The sequence below is a fragment of the Trachemys scripta genome, chromosome 11 (genome assembly GCF_013100865.1).
Source record: "Trachemys scripta elegans isolate TJP31775 chromosome 11, CAS_Tse_1.0, whole genome shotgun sequence".
Taxonomy (NCBI): Eukaryota; Metazoa; Chordata; order Testudines; family Emydidae; genus Trachemys; species Trachemys scripta.
Genome location: NC_048308.1, coordinates 71,477,784 through 71,500,803, shown reverse-complemented (window position 1 = coordinate 71,500,803; position 23,020 = coordinate 71,477,784). Strand labels below are relative to the sequence as shown.

The 23,020-nt window shown below is 44.8% G+C and overlaps 1 protein-coding gene across 4 annotated transcripts in view; it reads right to left on the bottom strand.

Moving 5' to 3' along the window:
- HDAC4 (histone deacetylase 4) overlaps positions 1–19,914 on the bottom strand; it is a 192,495-nt gene extending 172,581 nt beyond the window's left edge. For all 4 annotated transcript variants that reach the window (XM_034785241.1, XM_034785240.1, XM_034785242.1 and 1 more), the window contains exon 1: positions 19,671–19,914. In XM_034785241.1, coding sequence (XP_034641132.1) covers positions 19,671–19,865 — 195 coding nt within the window. In that variant the 5' untranslated portion in view covers positions 19,866–19,914. The remainder of the gene's footprint in view (positions 1–19,670) is intronic.
- Between the last annotated feature and the right edge of the window lie 3,106 nt (positions 19,915–23,020).

Sequence of the window (23,020 nt, the reverse complement as noted above, 5' to 3'; positions counted from 1 at the left end):
CCGTGCTGCTCTGTACCTATCCTAGATACAATTCCTAATCTACCTGGCGATCATGTAACTGGGGTAAGTAAGTATATTGTTTTGGAATACTGAATAGGATAGAAAATGGGAAAGTGCTACAATCTCTCCTCCTTTCCTAGCTGAGGACACTAACAGGACTACTGAACTATATTTAGACTTGGAAGGATTTGAATTTTATCAGTAAATGTCGGTAAATGTTCATTTCACCATACACACACAAACTAATAAAATAAATATTACCATCCATAATCACCATTTAAAGATAGGCAAAGTAAGAAAAATGCTTTTTTGAAAACTTACTAGATTTTGATTTAAGGCTATTTACTATATTTTAACATGTGATGTAGGGAGTTTGTGTTTTAACAGTTATAAAGCTTTAATATTTTGAATCATTAAATAACTACTGTCTGACCCCCTCCATAATTTTGCTCAACTGTGAATATTTAAATTGATAAAAAAAAGAGAGAAAAATGCTCAAAAATAATCAAGATTATCAGTCGAAATTCTAAAACAATAAAAATCAAATTCTGCCAAACCTGACTATATTAAAAAATGATACTTCGGGAGGAATTTTCAAAAGCCCACAGTGTTGCTCTAACTACTCCCAATGCGGTCAATGGGAGTTTTAATATTGACATGAATAGGAGGAGAGGTAGGCCAGTGCTGAGCACTTATGAACGCTTTGAAATTGTAATTGCTGGAAAACGAGTGCGTCTTTGGAGTGGTGGAGCGAAGGGTGATTGTTAATCTTAAGAAAATTGGTCAGGCCTCAACAAGTTGTGGGACTCCAAACAGGGAAGGAAGTAGGAGTCCAGATGGAAATAACTCCCTGTATCCCTCCCACTGATCACAAGAGGGTGCTAAGAATTGTGGTTTGTACTCTTAAAAAGCTAGGAGGTATATCAAATGCTTCTCACAAAAATCAAAGTGTGTTGGAAATTTGGCCATGCTTGAGCTCCCCCTGGCCCGGCATCATGCCATGACCATCACCACGTAATGTCTGTGCTAGAGCGTAACTGCAGTCCGGACCACTTTATCCAATCTCTCTAATTCTTTTAGGAAAGCTCAGTCACACACCAGAACAAAAAACTTAAGGTGCTTGAGGAGGAATGAAACACTGGACCCTGGTGCAGAAAGCCATAGAACTCAGGGGGAGGAAGATTCAGAATCATCCAGATAGTCTTAGTTAGAGATCATCTCTAGGGACACTTGGAGCAACACAGATCAGCGGATTACTGAGAAGTGCCTACTTTCTTTACAGCCTTCCAAGTCACTGTACTGAGAGGGAAGTGAAAGGCAAAGGAGAAAATACACTCTTGTGAAAAGGCATCCTTAGCTTGTGTTTATGGGTTAGAGATCTTGCTACAATACAGAGTAATGTGTTGTTTGCATCAAAAAGGAAGCCCATGGATGGAATGCCCTGCCCTGAGATGATCAGCCAGAACCCTTTTCTTCCTTTTCAGTTCTTTTTCCTGGAAAGATCTGTGACCTGCTCAGCCAGTCCACCTGTCAGCAAAATATCTGGAACACATTACAAGCCTAGATGAATCAGAGTTTGGTCTCTACCCAAGTGCATAGTTTAAAAGAAGTTATAAAAAATAAAAAGAATCATTATGTTTAAGCACCAACAACGTGTCTGGTGCTTTAAAAAAACAATAATATATTTATAAAGAGTTCCTTCCCCCAGGAACTTATAGTCTAAACAAGCTAAGAGTCAGCAGACATGTGCAAATGGCTGCTTTTGGAAGTTATATAACTTGTCCTCTCATCTGAAGGTTTATTTTTACTTTGTTGGCAATCGCTCCTTAGCAGGATATTTATCTGCTTGTGTTAACTGCATGCAAAATGTTCTGTGAAAATTCTACAGATTTTTGGCTGAATACAAATTCAAAAACGTTAAGCTCAGAATCTAAAAAAATTTACAAAATTGTAAAGATGAAACTTCGCAAACAACAAACTATATTGATTGAAGAGGAACTATTTGATTTCCAAGTGGAGATTTTATTTTGTTTTGTTTTTTTAAGGATTTCAACTTTGCCTATTAGCTGCTTTGACTTCTTATTTCAAGTTTCCACTTCCTTGTTTACTGAATTGTCAAGCTATAAGCTCTGATTTCAGGAACCTTTTTGATGACTCTTCTACCACATGTTTTAATTTAATTTTACGGTGGATTTCTTCAAGGGCACAGCATGCTAGGTTGAGGTAACTGGCTGAACTGGCAGAAAGAGAAAGTGTTATGAATGTGAGGGGTTTTCAGAGAGAGAGAGAGAGAGAGAGAGAGAGAGAGAGAGAGAGAGAGAGAGAGAGAGAGAAGCAGTAGTAAAGGTTCCCAAAAAAGTAGACTGAAAATACAGTGCAGAAGAACACAGTTTTTTTTCACCTTCTGTGATGGAGTAATACCAGAATGTACATTCACTGTGCTTCTCATCTCAGACAGGCAGTAGGCAGCCAACCTGGTACCAGGACTCTCTGCACCCAGCCCTTCTCTCCAGCAGGAAACCACTCTATCCCAGTTGAGAGCTTCCAGAGCTAGAGAATAAATTTGCTTCGATGGCCCCACATTTGTCTAGCTCAGGGGCCGGCAACCTATGGCATGCGTGCCAAAGGTGGCACGTGAGCCGATTTTTGATGGCACGCGGCGGTGGTCAGAGCAGCTCAGCCTGCCGGATCAGCCTGCTGCCGCTCTGGGGTTCCGGCTGCTGACCCGTTGCCAACCGGGGTCCCGGCCGCCAGCCCCACTCAGCTCCCACTGCTGGCCTGGGGACCCCCAAGGAACCCCAGGCTGGCAGCAGGCTGAGCAGGCCGGCGGCTGAGACCCCGGCTGGCAGGAGCCGGCGGCCAGAACCCCAGAGCAGTGGCGGCCTGAGCCACTCAGCCCGCTGCTGGCCTGGGGTCCCAGCCGCCGGCCGTACTCAGCCCGCTGCCGGCCTGGGGTTCCATTCACACAGCCAGCAGGGGGCTGAGTGGCTCAGTAAGCCGCCGGTCTGGGGTTCCGGCTGCCGACCCCTTGCCAGTCGGGGTCCCAGCCGCTCAGCCTCCTGCCAGCTTTATAAAGCAGAACTCCAGGCTAATAGCGGGCTGAGTGGGGCCGGCAGCCAGGATCCCGGCTGGTAGGAGCTGGCAGATGGAACCTCAGACCAACAGCGGGGGTCCCGGCCACCGGCCCCGCTCAGACCCCTGCCGGTCTGGGTGAATGGAACCCCAGGCTGGCAGTGGGCTGAGTGGTGCCAGTGGCCGGGACCTCAGACTGGCAGCAGACTGAGCCGCTCAGCCCACTGCCGGACTGAGGTCCTGGCCACCAGCACCGCTCAGACCAGACTGGCAGCGGGCTGAGCAGGGGCTGGGATCCTTGTCTGGGGTTCCAGCCACCAGCCCCGCTCAGTCTGCTGCCGGTCTGGGGTTCCATTCATCCAGACCAGCAGTGGGCTGAGTGGGGCTGGTGGCCAGGATCCTGGCCACCAGCCCCCTCAGCCCGCTACCAGCCTGGGTTTCTGCTCACCCAGGCCGGCAGGAGGCTGAGTGGGGCCAGCAGCCAGAACTCCAGACCAGCAGCAGGCTGAGTGCTGCTGGCTCCTCAGACTGGCAGCGGACTGAGCCACTCAGTCCCCCGCCAGCCCAGCTCAGCCTGCCACCGGCCCGCTGCCAGCTGAGTGAATAGAACCCCAGACCAGCAGTGGGCTGTGAAGGGCTGGTGGCTGGAACCCCAGACAAGGATCCCAGGCAAGGATCACACTACATTGATAAGATCTGCATTTTAATTTTATTTTAAAATTTTTAAATTTTATTCTTAATATTTTAAAAACCTTATCTACTGTAAATAGTACAATAGTTTATTTATATAATATAGACATAGAGAGAGACCTTCTACAAACGTTAAAATGTATTACTGGCATGGGAAACCTTAAATTACAGTGAACTTGGCACACCACTTCTGAAAGGTTGCTGACCCCTGGTCTAGCTAGTTACTGTTCCTGAGTCCATTCACCCAGGGGAGAACCCTTCAGTCACAGTACAAGTTGGTGTTACCATATCACCAAGACCAATTAGCAAGTAAGATAAATTGTTTTCTTCTGCAATATGGCAATCCTCAGTATATAGAATGGGTCTGACTAGCAGTGATAATACTCAGGAGGAAAAGGAGAACTAGAGGTAAAAGCTCAGAGGCTCTGCATAAGTAAAAGAAGAGAAACTAGGGAATATAGAGGATGTGAGTGAGGGGAGACTGCTCGGAACCCCTTTTTCAAGGAGAGACTTCTAGGGCTGCTGGGTTACGATGGCTCTTAAGAACTCCTTACCAAAAGCTGTGTCAACTGACCGGCAGATCTAACTGATTGTGTCCAGAGGAAGTGTGAATTGAGTGACAAGTGGCTGCCCAACAAAGTGGAGCTGCTCACTTGTCAGCTTAGACATGAAACCACCATTGGATAGCAGACCTAGAGGTACAGGAGGCACAGATGTTGAGACCTAAATGAGTTTTTTCCTCATCATGCCCATCCATCTTCTGATACAGGTCTCTAGAAAGAGATGACATTGGCATCCAGAGGCAGGTCTGAAGGCTTGGAATGGTCAATCCACTGTGGAGTGGGCCAGCCAAACATTAAGGAAGGCAGGATCTAGGATGCCGATTCTGTGGAGGTGCTTGGGAAGAGCTGATGGGGCCAAACACCAGATCTTGACCCCGGTGGAGGAAGGAAAGATGCAACTGGGAGCATGCTGCTGGTTTGATGAGACCCGCTGAAGGGGGGAAAAGGAGTCCAGCAATGTTTACCGGGTGCTGCAACACTATGGTGACCGAGTACGGCATATGAGAAGTTAGGTAGGCTTCATAGCAGGATCAGATAGTTTTGTGAGGTGGGAGACTCCTCAGAAGCATTCTCTTAGGACTTTCAAAAAAAGTGAGAAGGAAAGAATTGAAGGAGAGGAAATATGTCATTTATTACCCTGGGAGAAGTGAAAAGGTCCCCAAAGACAATGGAGGAAGTGGCCAGAGAGACCCAGTGGTGAGAGAGCAAGAAATACCTTTGTTTGGCTGTTTCTTGGACACAGAGGAAAAGGAGTCACCCAGAGGGGAGAAGATGCTAAAGGTGAATGTCTGGTTGATATAAGCTATGGCCTCTGAGTAGAACATCTCATCCAATGAGAAAAGAGCCCAAGGAGAGACTGGATCTCTCCTGTGTCCATAAATCTCAGATTAGTCCTCCTGTGCCTTTTATATCTCCTATTAACTGACCAGTGAACTGCCTTTCTCTATATATTTTCTAGATAGTCTTGTGACTGCTTGCAAAGAAACACCATTCTAACCTCAAACAGCACTGGGTAGCAAACGAAAAACAATGCTCAACAGAAATTTCATAGAATATCAGGGTTGGAAGGGACCTCAGGTGGTTATCTAGTCCAACCCCCTGCTCAAAGCAGGACCAATCCCCAACGAAATCATCCCAGCCATGTCAAGCCTGACCTTAAAAACCTCTAGGGAAGGAGAGTCCACCACCTCCCTAGGTAACCCATTCCAGTGCTTCACTACCCTCCTAGTGAAAAAGTTTTTCCTAATATCCAACCTAAACCTCCCCCACTGCAACTTGAGACCATTACTCCTTGTTCTGTCATCTGGTACCACTGAGAACAGTCTAGCTCTATCCTCGTTGGAACCCCCTTTCAGGTAGTTGAAAGCAGCTATCATATCCCCCCTCATTCTTCTCTTCTGCAGACTAAACAATCCCAGTCCCCTCAGCCTCGCCTCATAAATCATGTGTTCCAGCCCCCTAATCATTTATTTTGGGCAAGGTGGGCTCACAAGAAAAAACTTGAGGCATCAGAGATATCATGTACGAGCTGAAAGTTCTGATTTCCTCTTTGTATTATAAATCAGACATGTCTGCAAAATCTGAAATTTCATATTCTTGAAAAAAATTGGGACCCAAAACTTCACAGATTAATGACCTCTAATTTATACAGTGTGCAGTAGTAACATGAGACGTAGCAGCAGCTATCTGAGAATTGGTCAAGATATCATGGCATGATCACCAGTAACTACACTGAGTACCATTAGGTTGTTTTATGATATTGGATTTTATTCAGACATCAATTCATGTTATTACTATGCATAGCTTATTGACCTCCTTCCTATCTGAAAGCAGCAACACATCATTGGGAGACAAAAATAGAGCCTGCTCTGTCAGTATTAGTCTTGTTGGATGTCTGTAAGTAAAAGGTTTTGGCCTTTGGGGACATGGGAAATTACCCTTTCCCTGAAAAAGAAAGCGCCCTCGGCCTGCAAAGGTTTACACACAAGTTTAACTTCACTTATTGTGAATAGTCCCATTGTTACTCACCATGCATAAAGCAAGGGACCTGAGTACGTTTTTGCATGGATCAGGGCTTAAGTCTTTAAAATGGTTTAAAAATACTGGACTCAGTTGCTTTTAAAAGAAAAACCAATGGAGACCCCTGAAACAGAAAAAGCAGGAGGCTAAAATTACTGTAATTCTCCCCCCACCACCACCCCGCATGTGGTAACCCATTTAAATATTAACAAGGCACAAAACATGGAGTCTGCTATAGCCCACCACAAAACCTTCAGGTGCAACTTTCTAGACCAGGGGTCGGCAACCTTTCAGAAGTGGTGTGCTGAGTCTTCATTTATTCATTCTAATTTAAGGTTTCGCATGCCAGTAATACATTTTAACGTTTTTAGAAGGTCTCGTTCTATAAGTCTATAATCTATAACTAAACTATTGTTGTATGTAAAGTAAATAAGGTTTTTAAAATGTTTAAGAAGCTTCATTTAAAATTAAATTAAAATGCAGAGCCCCCTGGACTGCTGGCCAGGACCCGGGCAGTGTGAATGCCACTGAAAATCAGCTTGTGCGCCACCTTTGGCACGTGTGCCATAGGTTGCCTACCCCTGTTCTAGACCAATAATATTGTCATCACAGGATGCATTGCCCACTATTGCACACCTGTAAGATTATTACATTTTGTTAGGTCTAACCTAAGACTATAAACACTGCTGTGCAAATGACTGAATGAAAATGTAAAGAGAATGGCTAGTGAGCAGTTATGAACTCAAGTTAACAGTTCTGAATGCTGTAGGAGATGTACAAACCTGTTTTGTGAGATTTCTAAAAAGGTCTCTAGATCTCTCTCTTCACATCTCTTCTTATCGTAAGTTTGCAGTTACACTAGTGGATATTAGCATTATTGCATTTTCAAATATATGTATGTGGTCATATACAAATATTCACTAAGTTCACAGCTGTATGCCTTTATGACATTAAGGGGAAATAACCTGCTCTACATGGCTAATACACTATTCATCAGTTCTTTTGGCTTTTCCTTTTTACAAATATAGAATACAAGTGATCAGCCTGACAGCACTAAAAATGAAAGTCCTCCATTCATGAAATAGGTACAAATAAGATAAGTGGCAGTGCTAGCAGTTCTACGTGACCTATCATGAACACATCTTGGAAAGAGAACAGCTCCGTTTCACTAGCCACTGAATAATTTGGATGTCCACAAGGATACCAAATAATGTCAGTTATGGTGCTGGTTTTATTATGTGGACACTTTTCTATTAGAAAAGTAACAGGCCACCACCACATTTCACAGAGGCCACTAAAAAGCCATCTGAGTATAATAACTTTTAGTATAAATTAATTCTATGGACTCTCTTGTATGCACAGAGTAGAAAAAGTACCCATGTGTGTCAAAGACTGTAGGGAAAAAGCATAGCTTTATTTGAGAAACAATATGAGATTATGCAACTGAAACTTTCATCACAATGTGTACACACAAGAAGGCAAAGTTACAGTTGCACATGCAATTTCCTGACTTGTAGATGTTTACCTGTCTCTCTCCCATAATATCTTCTGTCCAACCATTAAAACAACAGTTTTGTGCATTTCATTTAGTGCCAGTCTAATAGCGCCTAAAAGCAAAGTCCTCAGCATATCCAAAAACCAGATACAGTGCCGCGTGGACAGAGACTGTGCCAGCTTCCTGATATTGTGCTACCAAAGTGCCTGAATCCTGACCTGGAGAGCCCAGCTGTATGGGAGAAAGTATAAGAGAAGCAATGTCCATTCAGTCCTCTGGTAAGCCCACCAATACATACATAAGTTAGTGCTAACTGTGGTGGGTTTTGTAGGATAAACACCTGTGTCCTAAAACTAGACAGACTCCTCAATCATATCACTTAGGCCACTGATTAAAATGTAAACGGCAACAGCTTTGGGTCACTACCAATCAAGTTTGGATTGGAACTGGAGACTGAAAAGTGAAAAGTTCAGCACCACATCCTTCATAGACAAAGTCTCAACAAAATTTCCATTGGAGTTAGTGGAAAGACTCTGATTTCATGGAGAGCTGGATTGGGCCCCAAGTCCCCATTCAAATTCCTGTTATTCTTATGGTTTGGTTGTTTGTGTTTAGTGAAGTAGATTAGTGAGGATTACAAATGTTGTTACACAGCTCGCAAAGCATGTTTATGTGGATAAGCCATCTCCTTAATGTATCCATTTACCATCACTTTACAGATACAAACATTTCTCTCTGCAGCAAGTTCTCAGCAGCCTCAGGAGCCATCAGTAGAGAACAGCCTTTAACTTGCTTTCTTGAACTGCTTTCAGATGTCAAGTTTTAGCAATTTGTGAAGCTTCACGGTAGTTGTGAAAGACAGTTTTCTATATTTCCATATGGTGTGAAGCCTTCATAAGACTGAGTTTCTTTTCTCTAAACATGTTTGGGTTTTCTCATTACTCTGCGTATGCAGTGATCTTGCTTCCCTGGTAAGCAGAACTCCTTAACTGCACCCATTCTACTTTCCCACCACAAATATTATTTCTTTCAGATTCTAGTCCTCTAGTTTTCATGATCTTTGTATTGGCTGGACTTATGCAGAGACCAATTCTTCCAGAGAGCTGAGATGAAATACTTTAAAAGCAATCAGCTGCTGCCACTGTTTTGCATTAAAGCAACAAATTGTCAGCTGGGGGGAGGAAGGAAGGGGTCATGAATATATCCAGGAGGTTTCACAACCACACTCCTTTCCTTTATGGCTAGATCCGAGGATGGGCCTGAGACTCTTAGGCTGTAACATGGAGTCATGTTCTGGAAAAGGTTGAGTGTTGAGACTTAAAGGGGCACTGTCAATTTTAAAATGAAAAGAAAAAAAAAATCACTTCTATAAATACTTTTTTAAACCAATTCTTGTTAAAAAGAACACCTAAAATTACTATAAAGTGATTTATTAGAGACAAAAAGATCTCTTATCTCCCCTCCCTCCCCATTTGTTCAGGCTGTATTTTTAACAGCATTTTGTGTATAGTCCATGTCTCTCTGGCTTTTAGTGTCAGTCATTTTTCCCCCTGTTTTGTGCAGGTCTTTCACACAGCAATAGCAGAGAGAAACACATTTGACAGAAAAATGGAAAATGTGATTGCCAAACCACAGAAATTGACAGGAGGGGGCTCAGGAACTACTTTTTGAAATGACTAGAACTCAAGTTAACATGTCCCTTTTAAATATTTACAGAACTATTTGCTGTAAATTCATAGTAATGGTACTGTATATATTTCTTTTAAAAGACATGGTATCCTCCAATTTTCAACTTATAAAAAGCTACTTAAGAAATCTATCCAACATGTATTTAGTTCTCTAGGTATATCCGTATACACCTATATAATATTTACTATGGTTAATGCTTAGCCATTCACTATCTGTTGGCACTGAAACTGCTTACCAGCTACAAGGGCAATAGTGCAAAGCTATTTTAAGTTACATTACTTGCCAATACAAACATGTAAAGAAATATCTATTATTTATGTACTACTGTAATTGTACACTGTGCTTTGCAGTATCCAAAATATGCTAAGCAAAGTTCTTGCCTGCAAAGGCTTGTAATACTCTAAGGCCGGGGCGGCCAACCTGAGCCTGAGAAGGAGCCAGAATTTACCAATGTATATTGCCAAAGAGCCACAGTCAGCAGCCCCCCATCAACTCCCCGCCCCCCGCTCCCAACCACCAGCAGCGCTGCCGATCAGCGCCTCCCCATCTCTTCCCACACCGCCCAATTAGCTGTTTTGTGGTGTACAGGAGGCTCTGAGGGGGAGGAGGGATGAGCAAAGTCACAGCAGGCTCAGGGGAGGGGGTGGGAAGGGGTGGAATGGGGGCAGGGGCTGTGGCAGAGCCAGGGGTTGAGCAGTGAGCACCCCCCAGCACATTGGAAAGTTGGCGCCTGTAGCTCCAGCCCCAGAGTCGGTGCCTATACAAGGAGCCGTATATTAGCTTCTGAAGAGCCGCATGCGGCTCTAGAACCACAGGTTGGCCACCCCTGATCTAAGGCATAACTAGATAAAATACAGCAGAGAGGCATGTGGATATTATTGCCCCTATACCCAAAGAGACATATAAGCAGTAAGTATACACATACATTCACTCACTAATATGCCTGTCATTTAATTTAATGAAAAGCACAGGAGAGCTAAATTAATAAATTGTAGATTCTTATGTCACAAATATCATACAGGAAAGCAGAAGCACTTTCCCCACTCCAAAAGATAGTGTCCTAACACACCCACAGGGTACAACAGAATGAATAATACTGGAGACCTTGATCATTTTGGGGGAATTCATGACCAGCTAGGAGGACTTAATCCAGCCCATCGTTATTTTCAGGACGGCCACAGCTCAGTAGTTATTACTTACAGAAAATAAAATTACATGAAATACTAAAATGTACTTCTGAATATAGTTAACTTGAAAACTGGAAAGAAAACCTCAAAAGTAGATTCAAAGCCATGATTATTTCCTCCCTGCACAGAAAGATATGCAACATAATTTCATGGATTTCTGCCTGTCTGTATTACAAGCTTTATAATATTTAAACATTTGTCCATTCAAAATGAGTGTTTTTCCCTAAGATATTTCAAAGGCTTCATTTCCTGAGTAAATCCATGCTTAGTTATTTTTAAAAAGTGTATTTTGTACCTGCATCTGGCATAATAGTCAAAAATAAAATAAAACTAATTAGTTACCCAGTCTTCTAGAACAGAAGAAGGTATTTTCAGTTTATCCAATTATATTTTTATTGAAAACTTCCTATCTGCATAATTACATAATCAGTCAAATAAGTGCTTTTTCGGTCAATCCATAGGATGTGCCACCATAATGTTTAATATGCACAGTTTTTCTGGTAATATTTCTAAACTTCCTGCAATAGACTGGTAGTGTTTGCTTTAAATACTGAATCCTATTAGTAGTCGTTGATCCTGCTGGCACAGGGTTAAGTGGGCTTTGCTGATTTACCCAGACAGGCAACTTATTGCCTCACTACAATGTGTGTGTGTGGGGGGGGGGAGTGGCTCTTTGGAGAAAAGGATCTATTCTTTATTTGTCTTTATTTGCCCCCTAGTTTTTGAAACTACAGTTCATGTTGCCAATTTAACTGAAAGCTGAGACTCCCATGTAATAATATAGAATTTATAGAATATCAGTGTTGGAAGGGACCTCAGGAGGTCACATCTAGTCCAACCCCAAAGCAGGACCAATCCCCAGACAGATTTTTGCCCCCAGATCCCTAAATGGGCCCCCCAAGCATTGAACTCACAGCCCTGGGGTTAGCAGGCCAATGCTCAAACCACTGAGCTATCCTGATTTCAGGAGCTGGGTCTTTCAGAAAAATCACTAAATATCACAAGACTGGTGATAAGATTGCAATATGTGACAGTGCTTGTGTTCTGGGTCAACAAAAGCCAAACCCCAAGGAAGAAGCAAATCTGGAATCCACACAGTGTGTCTATGTGGCAGGTTAGGAAAGGTATCTGCTCTTAGTTCCACTAATACAGTGGTTCTCAACCAGGGGTCCGAGGCACCCTGGGAGGATTGCGAGCAGGTTTCAGGGGAGCTGCCAAGCAGGGACAGCATTAGACTCATGGGGCACAGGGCAGAAAGTCAAAGCCCTGCCACATGGGGTTGAAGCCCAGGCCCTGAGCCCTGCTACCCGAGGGCTGAAGCCGAAGCCAAAGCCTGAGCAATGTAGCCTTGCAGGGGCTCCTGTGGCATGAGGCCCCAGGCAATTGCCCTGCTTGCTAGCCCCTAACTCCAGCCCTGGCTTTTATATGCAGAAAACCCGTTATTGTGACACAGGTGGGCCCTGGAGTTTTTATAGCATGTTGGGGGGGGAGGGGGCGGCTCAGAACCCCTGCACTAATAGAACCTAAAAGTCACGAAAAACCTAAGTTAAGTGTGAACAGGAACCCTTTCTTACTGTTTCTGCTTCTGTTTGTGGTCTCTTCAAGCCCTCCACTTCTGTGCAGTTAGAAACATAACACCTAAGCTGAAGGTTGGAAAAACAGACCTTTCATCTAATTTCAACATATTTTGTAAATCATTCAGATCCAGCACTTTTTCCAGCATTGAATAGAGAGACCCCACAGTCCAAAGTCCAACCTTCTACAAGAGTCTACTTGGTAATTCTTAATTCCCAAGTGGAAGGTGAGAAAATGTTGTATTCCTGGGAATAAGCAGGAAATAGGCAGGGCTGACTCTTACTTTGTCCCATACAGAAGGATTAACTTAACACATGCATGTGGTCCAATTTGAGGAGACCTTTTACCTCAGCAGAACACAATCCAGAGTGATATCAAAATCTTCCCATTCTGTATTGATCCAATGTTTGTCTTGGTCTCTCTAAAAATTATGCAAGTGAGCCTAATAAGTTTGGGCATGGCCAGCCTTCCTTCTTTAAAAAAACTAATATAGCTTTTTAATTTTCATTTTTAAGGCCTATGCTGTATTACATTGACTGAAACATTTCTTTTGTCTCATGGATAGAAGAATAGGAAGAGTCTGAATGATAAAGAAGATCCTCTGCAAAAACATTATTTGCATTCATATTATCTTGCAAATCCAGGAAAGAGACAATTGCTAAATGTGTCTGTTAAGCTGAATTAAGAAAGTGATAAAATTGACACCAAAAGTAGGATGATGTGGCAGATGATGTGAATGAGCAGGTATCTCATGCTCTGCTTGCTCCATTGAAATGGCGTAGATTTTAAGGCCAGAAGTCACTATTATGATCATCTTGTCTGATCTCCTGCAATAACATCCTACATCCAGTTCAATGACTTGTGGCTGAACTACTTGTCTATCTTTTAGAAAGACGTCTTGGTTTAATGAGTACAAGTGATGGAGAAATCAACACATGCTTTAGTAATCTGTTCCAATGGTTAATAATCCTTTCTGATAATAACCTTTGCCTTATTTTTACTTGAAACATCACCCGCACCAAGGCAGCCTGTCAGCGTTTGATTCTGGGATCTTTCACACCCTCTGTGAAGAACCATTCTGCTATACCAACAAGACACTTAAACAAAAGTTTCCACAAGGTCCAATGGAGATTTGAACTGAAGACCCTAATTTAGGAGGCTAATGCTCTAACCTCCGAGCTATGGAACAATTTAAGGATCTCTGAACTAGCTTGTTGAGGTTTTACTCTAACATTAAACATGTTGAAAATAGAGACTGTTAAGGTATAAATATTCAAGCCTGTCAGGCCTATAAGATATTCAAGCCTGTCTGGCCTATACTTTAAGAATTTAGGTGTATTCTTATCACTTAACTAGTTATAGAGGTATAAAAGAATCAAAATCATTGTCTATCTGTATCTCTCACTGTGACAGTCTGAGGCCCTATTTAGTCAAATTGAAATATGGCAATCTGGGGCTGTTAGGAAGGTGATCCGATCTCTCACCTCCAGATAAAGGGAAGAGCCTACAATACGTAAAAGGAAAGTTAGTGTGATAGTTTTCTGTCTGGTAAGAACTCACTTATCAATTAGGGTTACCATATTTTGAGTGTCCAAAAAGAGGACACTCCATGGGGCCCCGGCCCCACCCCCAGCCCCGCCCACGCCCCCACCCCAACTCCACCCCTTCCCCAAAGTCCCCGCCCCAACTCCGCCCCCTCCCCTGCTTCCCGCGAACATTTGATTCGCGGGAAGCCTGAAGCAGGTAAGGGGGCAGGGTGGGGGGAGGAGGCGCAGCCCAGTCTGGCCCCCCCGGCGTCTCCAGCCTGGGTCGGCTCGGGCCCTGGGGTGCCGGCCTCGGGCCAGCCCCTGGCCCAGCACCGCCGGCCCGGCCCGCAGCCCCCAGCCCAGCCCGCAGCCCCCAGCCCAGCACCGCATGTCCCAATTTTCCCGGACATGTCCGGCTTTTGGGGATTTCCCCCCGGACGGGGATTTGAGGCCCAAAAAGCCGGACATGTCTGGGAAAATCCGGACGTATGGTAACCCTATTATCAATAGGCACAGCTCGAAAACCCTTATGTCTGTATAGATGTAGTTGTGAAATCCTCACTTCTGTATTGTTTTGTATGTTTATTTGCATGGTCTCTGTCTGGATCTGTAATTGTTTCTGTCTGCTGTATAATTAATTTTGCTTGGTGTAAATTAATTAAGGTGGTGGAATATAATTGGTTAGCTAATCATGTTACAATATGTTAGGATTGGTTAGGTAAATTTTAGTAACATGATTGGTTAAGGTATAGCTAAGCAGAACTCAAGTTTTACTATTTAGGCCTTGGCTACATTTGGGAATTCACAGCGCTGTGAAGCGCAAGTGTAGTCGCGCCGCCAGCGCTGCGAGAGCGCTCTCGCAGCGCTGTATGTACTCCACCTCTCCAAAGGGAGTAGCTTGCAGCGCTGCAGCCGCTGATTACAGTGGCGCTTTACAGCGCTGCACTTGCTGCGCCCGGGAGGGGAGGAGCGTTTTCACACCCCTGAGCGCAGCAAGTTGCCGCGCTGTACAGCGCCAGTGTAGCCAAGGCCATAGTCTGCAGTCAATCAGGAAGTCGGGGGGAGGGGGGAATGGGAACAGGGATGGCTCTGTGGTGTCAGAGCTGGGAAGGGGGACACTGAGGAAGGAAACTGGAATCATGCTTGCTGGAAGTTCACCCCAATAAACATCGAACTGTTTGCGCCTTTGGACTTTGGGTATTGTTGCTCTCTGTTCATGCGAGAAGGACCATGCGAGAAGTGAAAGGATGAAGGAATAAGCCCCCTAACAGAGACGTCTACAATTCCATAATCTCTTGAATAATAGGATACCATACAACATAGGATATATCTCCATTTTGAGCTGGAAGTATAAATTCCAGCTCAAATGGACATACCTACTGATAGAGCTAGCATGCTAAACACAGAGAGATGCCGCAGTGGTGCAAGCAGTGGGAAGGGCTAGCCACCCAAATACATGCTTAGTATCTCGGACAGGTACGAATTCAGAATGGCTAGCCTCTGCCCCCCATAGCCACTCTCTTTTTAGAGTACTAGCTCAATCAGAGCTACTGTGGGTATGTCCACTCAAACTGGAACGTACACTTCCAGCTCACAGTGCAGACATACTCATAGCAAACAATGCTAACTTATGCTCAGAACTCCTAGGGTTACCATAGGTCCGGATTTTCTCGGACATGTCCGGCTTTTGGGACTTCAAATCCCCATCCGGGGGGAAATCCCAAAAAGCCGGACACGTCTGGGAAAATCGGGACATGCGGGGCCGGCGGTGCTGGGCCGGGACCGGGCCGGGGGTGCTGAGCCAGGGGTGCTCGGCTGGGGGCTGGCCCGGGGCCAGCACCCCAGGGCCCGAGCTGACCCAGGCTGGAGACGCCGGGGGGGGGGGCGCGCCAGACTGGGCCGCGCCTCCTCCCCCCACCCTGCCCCCTTACCTGCTTCAGGCTTCCCGCGAATCAAATGTTCGCGGGAAGCAGGGGAGGGGGCGGAGTTGGGGCGGGGACTTTGGGGAAGGGGCGGAGTTGGGGCTGGGGGCGTGGGCGCGGCTGGGGGCAGGGCCAGGGCCCCGTGGAGTGTCCTCTTTTTGGACACTCAAAATATGGTAACCCTAAGAACTCCTAACCGTCATGCCATGAATCAGATATGTCTACAGTGCAAAAGGTTCAGTCACTAGAGCAAATAGGAAGGGTCATAAAGGGAATCTCTATCTGGTATTGGTTGGTAGTTTGGCTTTATTTTTCAGAAAACACTTCATTTTGAAGGACTTTGAGAGACTGCTGGCTTGCAATAATCTACATGCAAATCCCATGGCAGCTCTCTCCAGAGTAACTCTTGCAGTACTTCTAAAGTGATCAGGGAAGACAGTCCTCTCCCATACATCTTTGAAACTATCTGTTTAGAAAGCACTCGCTGATATTTCCACAACATGCTCACACTTCAAGGTCTCCATTTATCCTTCCTCCAGCCACAGATGTCATATAATTAGCAGCAATATACCTGACTAGAACTTTCATTATGCAGCTGAAGATATAGTCATGCACACACATGGAGAGCAGACCCATCCTTACACACTACAAGTTTAACAGAACTCTCTTGCACATGCTGATCATCTGATTTTCAAATCAAAACTTATTTCCTCTGAAAAAAGGAAGGGCACTAGCCCTTCAATCAGGGCTATTTCTATGCCAAGTTTTACCTTTCAGCTCACAGCTAGCTTCCCTGTTTCGGCTGCAAGGTTATTTGTTTGCTTTATTTTAAAAAAATAATGGGATGAGCATTTCCCCCCCCCATGTCCTATGCTCCAAAACAGCTCAACAATAATAAAAATAAATTGCAAGCACTACCGCTATCTTTGGGCAGAGATCAAGCATGAGGTTGTGTGTTTCATTCAAGCTCTTGAATGAAAACTCTGATAACTTTAATGGTGGTTGGAATAAATACAGCTGCCAGTTTTCCAAGGTTAATTCACCCAGTCATTTTATTAAATATCAAGTATTTTTAAATGTAGGTTGAATTATTAACAATAAATAATTAACAATAAATAAATGCAATAAAAATGTGCCAAAGCTGCAAATAATGATTATGACATTAGTATAGTTTGGTTTAAATGAACTAGCTTTTTCAATCTGTGCTCAATTTTTCTTTATAATGTAGACTTTTATTGAAGTCATAAACACAACTTTTATACAAACCAGACTATGCACTTTTCCAAGATACACTCAACATGTACATTAATTTTGGAGGTTCCATGTGATATGTTGTTTTTAATATTATTATTAATGGCCTTATAATTAAGTTACTAGCAGGAATGTCTCCTCACCTGACAACCACCATACCTTTTGTACAGTTCAGAATGAACAGCATTTTTCATGCTCAGAAACCCGGACTACAATTTAAGTCTGTGCTGAAGGTCAGTACTGTGTTACTGACAGTACCAATATTTAACATTTACATTGTGGTAACACCCAAAGGCAACAAACACCCAGATTAGGCCCTACTGTGCTAGACATGGTACATACACATGGTAAATGACAGTCCCTGCCCTAAAGAGATTACGTTCTTAAAACCACACAAACGCATGCACAGTGCTGATGATCCACACAATAGCTGGAACTAAATCTTCAGTTTCTTAAGTATTAAGACAACTTAAGTCAATTATGTTACAATGGACAGTCATTAACATAGGTCTTTTCTACTGTTTAGAAAGTCTGTAAATATAATATAGCACTTAACCTTTAAAAAGAAAGGTTACATATAAAAAAGTTATATAAGATTCAAGGTGCAATCACTTTTTAATGTTACATCAGCACTATGTATCCTGTGCAGTTCTAACCCCCCTTTGAGAGGAAAGCACATTCGCAATTCTGAAAACTGATGTTACCATAGCAATACTCTGTTACTCTGAATATTTATATAATGTTTAACATTTTCACTGTGCAACAGCAATCTTCCAAACTGTACCTCCTACTTCCATTTGTTATGTTAGCTTTCATTCTGTTTGACAGAGCAGTTGAAAACATTAGGGCAGAGGTTAATGTGCACTTAATATTGAAAGTCAACCCCCCCACACACACACACCCTCTCCCCCTTCCTCTTCCCAACCCTGCATGTGCTTTTGTGCTGCTCTGGAGAAGATAATATCCAGAGGACTGCTTTATAACTTGCAGATGTGCACTGGACAACAAGTGCACTCCATTCTAACACCAAATTTGTAACATTAATCAAATTAATTAATGCTCCTCTATTCAGCACTCCTTACTCAGGCTGAGTTTCCTCTGCAGTTAATAGGCAATATGATCCACCATTATAAAAGCACCATATTTGTGCTAGGCTTTGCTCAAATACCAAAGTGCACACCGTCCCTGCCTCAAAGAGTTTACAAGCCATAGGAAGATACACTGCAATGACTACCCCTGATTATGGCCTTGGCTACACTCAGGACTTCCCAGTGCTGCCGCGGCAGCGCTGTGAAGCGCGAGTGTAGCCGCGCCGCCAGCGCTGCAAGAGCTCTCTGAGGGGAATAGCTTGCAGCTCTGTAAGTACTCCACCTATCTGAGGGGAATAGCTTGCAGCGCTACAGGCTTTGATTACACTGGCACTTTACAGCACTGCACTCGCTGCGCTCAGGGGGGGACGTTTTCACACCCCTGAGCGCAGCAAATTGCAGCGCTGTACAGCGCCAGTGTAGCCAAGACCTATAGACTCTAATATCCCAATCTCAGGCCTTGGCTACACTTGCAAGTTACAGCGCTGTAAAGCCTCCCCCAGCGCTGTAACTCACTCCCCATCCACACTGGCAGGCCACTTGCAGCGCTGTATCTCCCTGGGTACACCGCTGCAGGTACTCCACATCTCCGAGAGGAATAACAGCTGCAGCGGAGTGGCTACGACTCACGGGTGTGAGTGTAAACGCTTGCAGTGCTGTACTAATCACCTTATCAAGTGGCAAATCCTCTCCATTGTTGTGACCGGCTGCAGGAATGTGGAAGTGCCGGTTTCAAAGCTCGTACCACAGAGAAAAGCAAACAATTTGCAGCTTGCTTTGAATGAGTAAATGAATGAGCAGGGGGCCGGGAGTTCGGAACTTGCAAAATAGAAAGCTGACATGTTCCAAAAAGCACTCTCTCTCCCCCAGACTTCCTGTCACAATCCACCCCCCCGTTTTGAAAAGCATGTTGCAGCCATATGAATGCTGGGATAGCTGCCCATAATGCACTGCTCCCAACACAGCTGCAAATGTTGCAAGTGTGGCCACACCACTGTGCTGGCAGCTGGCAGTGTGGACAGACTGCAGTGCTTTTCCCTACTCAGCTGTACGAAGACAGGTTTACCTCACAGTGCTGTACAGCTGCAAGTGTAGCCAAGGCCTCAGATGTTTACATTCAAACCCAACCCTTCGTTTAACTTTCCTACAGAATGTTACAAATATTGGCTATATAAAGCATCCATCAGGTGAGAATGAATTTGGAATAATATCACATACAAAATATTTTCCCTCAACCTCACACTTACGGCCAAGATTTTTCAAAAATGAAATCCTAAATGCAGGCTCCTAAATCCACAGGCCTCTATATAAGTGAGTTGATGGGAGTAGTTGGGCAGTTCAGCACTTTTGAAAGTCAGGCCACTTATTTAGGTGCCTAGATAAGGACCTAGAAGACTGGAATCTAAATTTAATCTCTCATTGTTAAAATTTTGGTACTTGGTTCTCTGTATCAAACCTACAGATATGGTTCTCTAAACAGGGGTTACCAGTCTCATTGCTTCTTCACCTTTCAAACAAGTCTGCCTACATTTAGAGCATTTTTTTTTAAATTAGTATTTCTACCCACCGCTCACAGCTGTTTCAATCACTTACTTTTATATGTTCATGTAGCTGGGCCTCATGCTGACGGGAGAGTTGCTCATGCTGCCTCTGGAACTCGGCTATAAGGATTTGTCTCTGAATTTGTTGTTTTTGTTTGAGAGCCAGGAGTTCCTGCTGGAGCTGCTGTTCTCGGAGTGTAGGTTCCGTCACTGGCATGGAAAACTGGTGGTCCAAGCGGAGATCCATGGGGACTGAAGTTGGTGCAACTTGCAAGGGCAGTGCTGTGTTCACATCAACTGCAAAACAAACAAACAAAACAAAAGGTGATCAGCCTATTCCCCGTTCAATAGTGAATTTAGCTTTGGCTTTTAGAAGACTTTCTAGAACCACAATACCTGAATCAAAAACACCATCTCTTTTATATTTCATATTATAAAAGGACACACAACCTAGGTATGTCAATTTATTCACTCACTGAGATGGAAACCTGTTTTAAAAGCAAAACGTGCCCTCTCTCTTTTTGAAAAGACCTGTGTTATCCGAAAACATGTATAGCAAGGAATATGATGCGTGGTATTATCAACAAACTGCACATGAGCTCTCTTGATCTCTTTTCAAGTCTGCACCAGGGAAAGTCTCCCAAATAAACTGGGTTAATAATGTTTTTAGCCAACAGCAAGCCAGTAAGTGGGACATTGGGCTCTAGGAAAACTTGCTAAAATAGAATTGCACACCTCAACTGTTGTATGCAGTGTAGTTCGAGCCACGTCAGTCCCTGGATATTAGAGAGACAAGGTGGGTGACAATCTTTTATTGGACCAACTTCTGTTGGTGAGAGAGCCAAGCTTTTGAGCCACACAAAGCTCTTCTTCAGGTCTGGGAAAGGAGGTACTCCCAGCCTCACAGCAAACTGCAAGGTGGAACAGATTGTTTAGCGTAAGTAATTAGCACATATTGTAAGGCAGGGGTTCTCAACCTTTTTCTTTCTGAGGCCCCCCAAACATGCTGTAAAAACTCTATGGCCCACCTGTGCCACAATAACTTGTTTTCTGCGTATAAAAGCGAGGGCCGGTGTTAGGGGGTAGCAAGCAGGACATTTGCCCAGAGGTCCATGTGAAGCTAAGTTACTCAGGCTTCTGCTTCAGCCCCAGGTGGCAGGGCTCAGGGCCCCGGGCTCAGCCACGCAGTGGGACTTCGGCTTTCTGCCCTGGGCCCCAGCAAGTCTAACACTGATCCTGCTTGGTGTCCCCCCTGAAACCTGCTTGTGGCCCCCTGAGGGAGCCCCTGACCGCTGGTTGAGAACTGCTGTTGTAACGGACCACCCAGAGCTGACCTATCAGTCCTCATCCTCAAAGGAAACCTCCACACTTTCAAAAAAAGGAGCCTGGGAACTTAAATGCATTACTCTGCTAGACACTAAAAATCATGGACTGAACAGAGTCACTGGATTTTTGGCTTATTACAGCAATCCAACATACAAATCATTTTTTTGTCCTATGATTGCAGAGATGTTAACTGGCCACTCTACCTTGAATGGGCTGTTACAATATGTGCTAACTACTTACATTAAACAATCTGTTCCACCTTGCATTTTGCTGCGAGGCTGGGAATACCTCCTTTCCCAGACCTGAAGAAGAGCTCTGTGTGGCTTGAAAGTTTGATCCTCACCAACTGAAATTGGTCCCAAAAAGAGATATTACTTCACCCACCTTGTCTCTCTACACCTTGGCTATACATAACGGAAGTCAGAGTTACTGGTAGTGATAAATAAGAAGGTAAGAACACAAGGTGATTTACAGATAGATTCTTGAGTGAACAGCAGAGCTTGCAGTTGGGGGAGCAGGAACAGAATCTTTTAACTTCTAAATTCAACCAAAAGCCAGTTAAGAGGGTCCCATGATTGTCAAGGCAGTGATGAAGGCATCAGCTAACCTGGAAGAGTCATTAACATGAACGCTGAAGTAGCCATGGACAACTAATGGCCTTGGCCATTCCAGGGTATAAATGGGATTTGAATTGTTTAGCACAACCAGTACAGAGGAGTGATCTGGATACCACAGGGTTGCCAACTTTCTAATTGCACAAAACCAAACACTCTTGCCCTGCCCCTTCTCACTCCATCCCTCCTCCATCACTTGCTTTCCCCAACCCTCACTTACTTGCTCATTTTCACTGGGCTGGGGCAGGGATTTGGGGTACAGGAGGGGGTGAGGGCTCTGGGGTGGGCCCAGAAATGAGAGGTTCATGGTGCGGGGGTGGGAGAAGTCCAGGCTGGGCAAGCAGTTGGGGTGCGGGCTCAGGGGTGGGGCCGGGATGAACGGTTTGGGGTGTAGGAGAGGGCTGGAGGGTGGAGCCAAGGGGTTCGGAGTGTGGGAGGGGTCTCCAGGCTGAGGCATGGGATTGGGGTGTGAGAGATGGTACTGGCTCTGGGCTGGGGATGCGGGTTCCAGGCTGGGGCCAGAAAAAAGGGGTTCAGAATGCGGAAGGGGGCTCTGGGGTGGGGTAGGGAGTGCAGGCTCGGGAAAGGAGTTTGGGTGCGGGAGGGGGCTCAGGGCTGGGGTATGTGGTTGGGGTACAGGAGGAGATGAGGGGTGTGGGCTCTGGGCAGCGTTTACCTCTGGCGTCTCCCCGGAGGCATCAACATGTCCCTCCGGCTCCTAGGTGCAAGGACAATGGCCAGGCGGCTCTGTGCAGTGCACACTGCCGCCACCCACTGGCATCGACCCCCGCAGCTCCCATTGGCTGCAGTTCCTAACCAATGGGCGTTGCGGAGCTGGTGCTCGGGCAGCCTGTGGAGCCCATCTGGCCATGCCTACGCCTAGGAGCAAAGGGACATGTCGCTGTTTCCAGGAGGCTGTGCGGAGCTGGGTAGGGAGCCTGCCGGCCCCTCCAACCAGACTTTTAACGGTGGTGACTGGAGCCACCAGGGTCCCTTTTCGACCAGGCATTCCAGTCGAAAACCTGACACCTGGCAACCCTAAAGAGGACCCACAGTTTCACATCATAGGAGCTGCACACTAGGTGAGAAACTCATATTAATCTGCTTCTGGAATGGGAAACCTAGTGCACAGAGCACTAGACTGGAGACCTGAGGTCAATTCCTGACTTTCACTCTTCTGATGGGTGATGCTGCCTAAGTAACTTCCTTCCTGATGCCTCAGTTTCCCCATCAACAAAAGGAGAGGATACTGATCTTTTTAAAGTGCTTTGAAATCTAAAGATGAAAAGCTCTCAAGATAAGAGCTAGGTAGGGTATTAATATTATTACATACTTAATGCAAACTGCTAAATGAAATCTATTTTGTGGGACATAGTTGTGGCCAAAAATTTACAAGGAAACGGGAAAAATTCAAATGTCAGGTGAAGATAGGAGAGGTCCCAAGAAAACTCCCTTTCCAAGG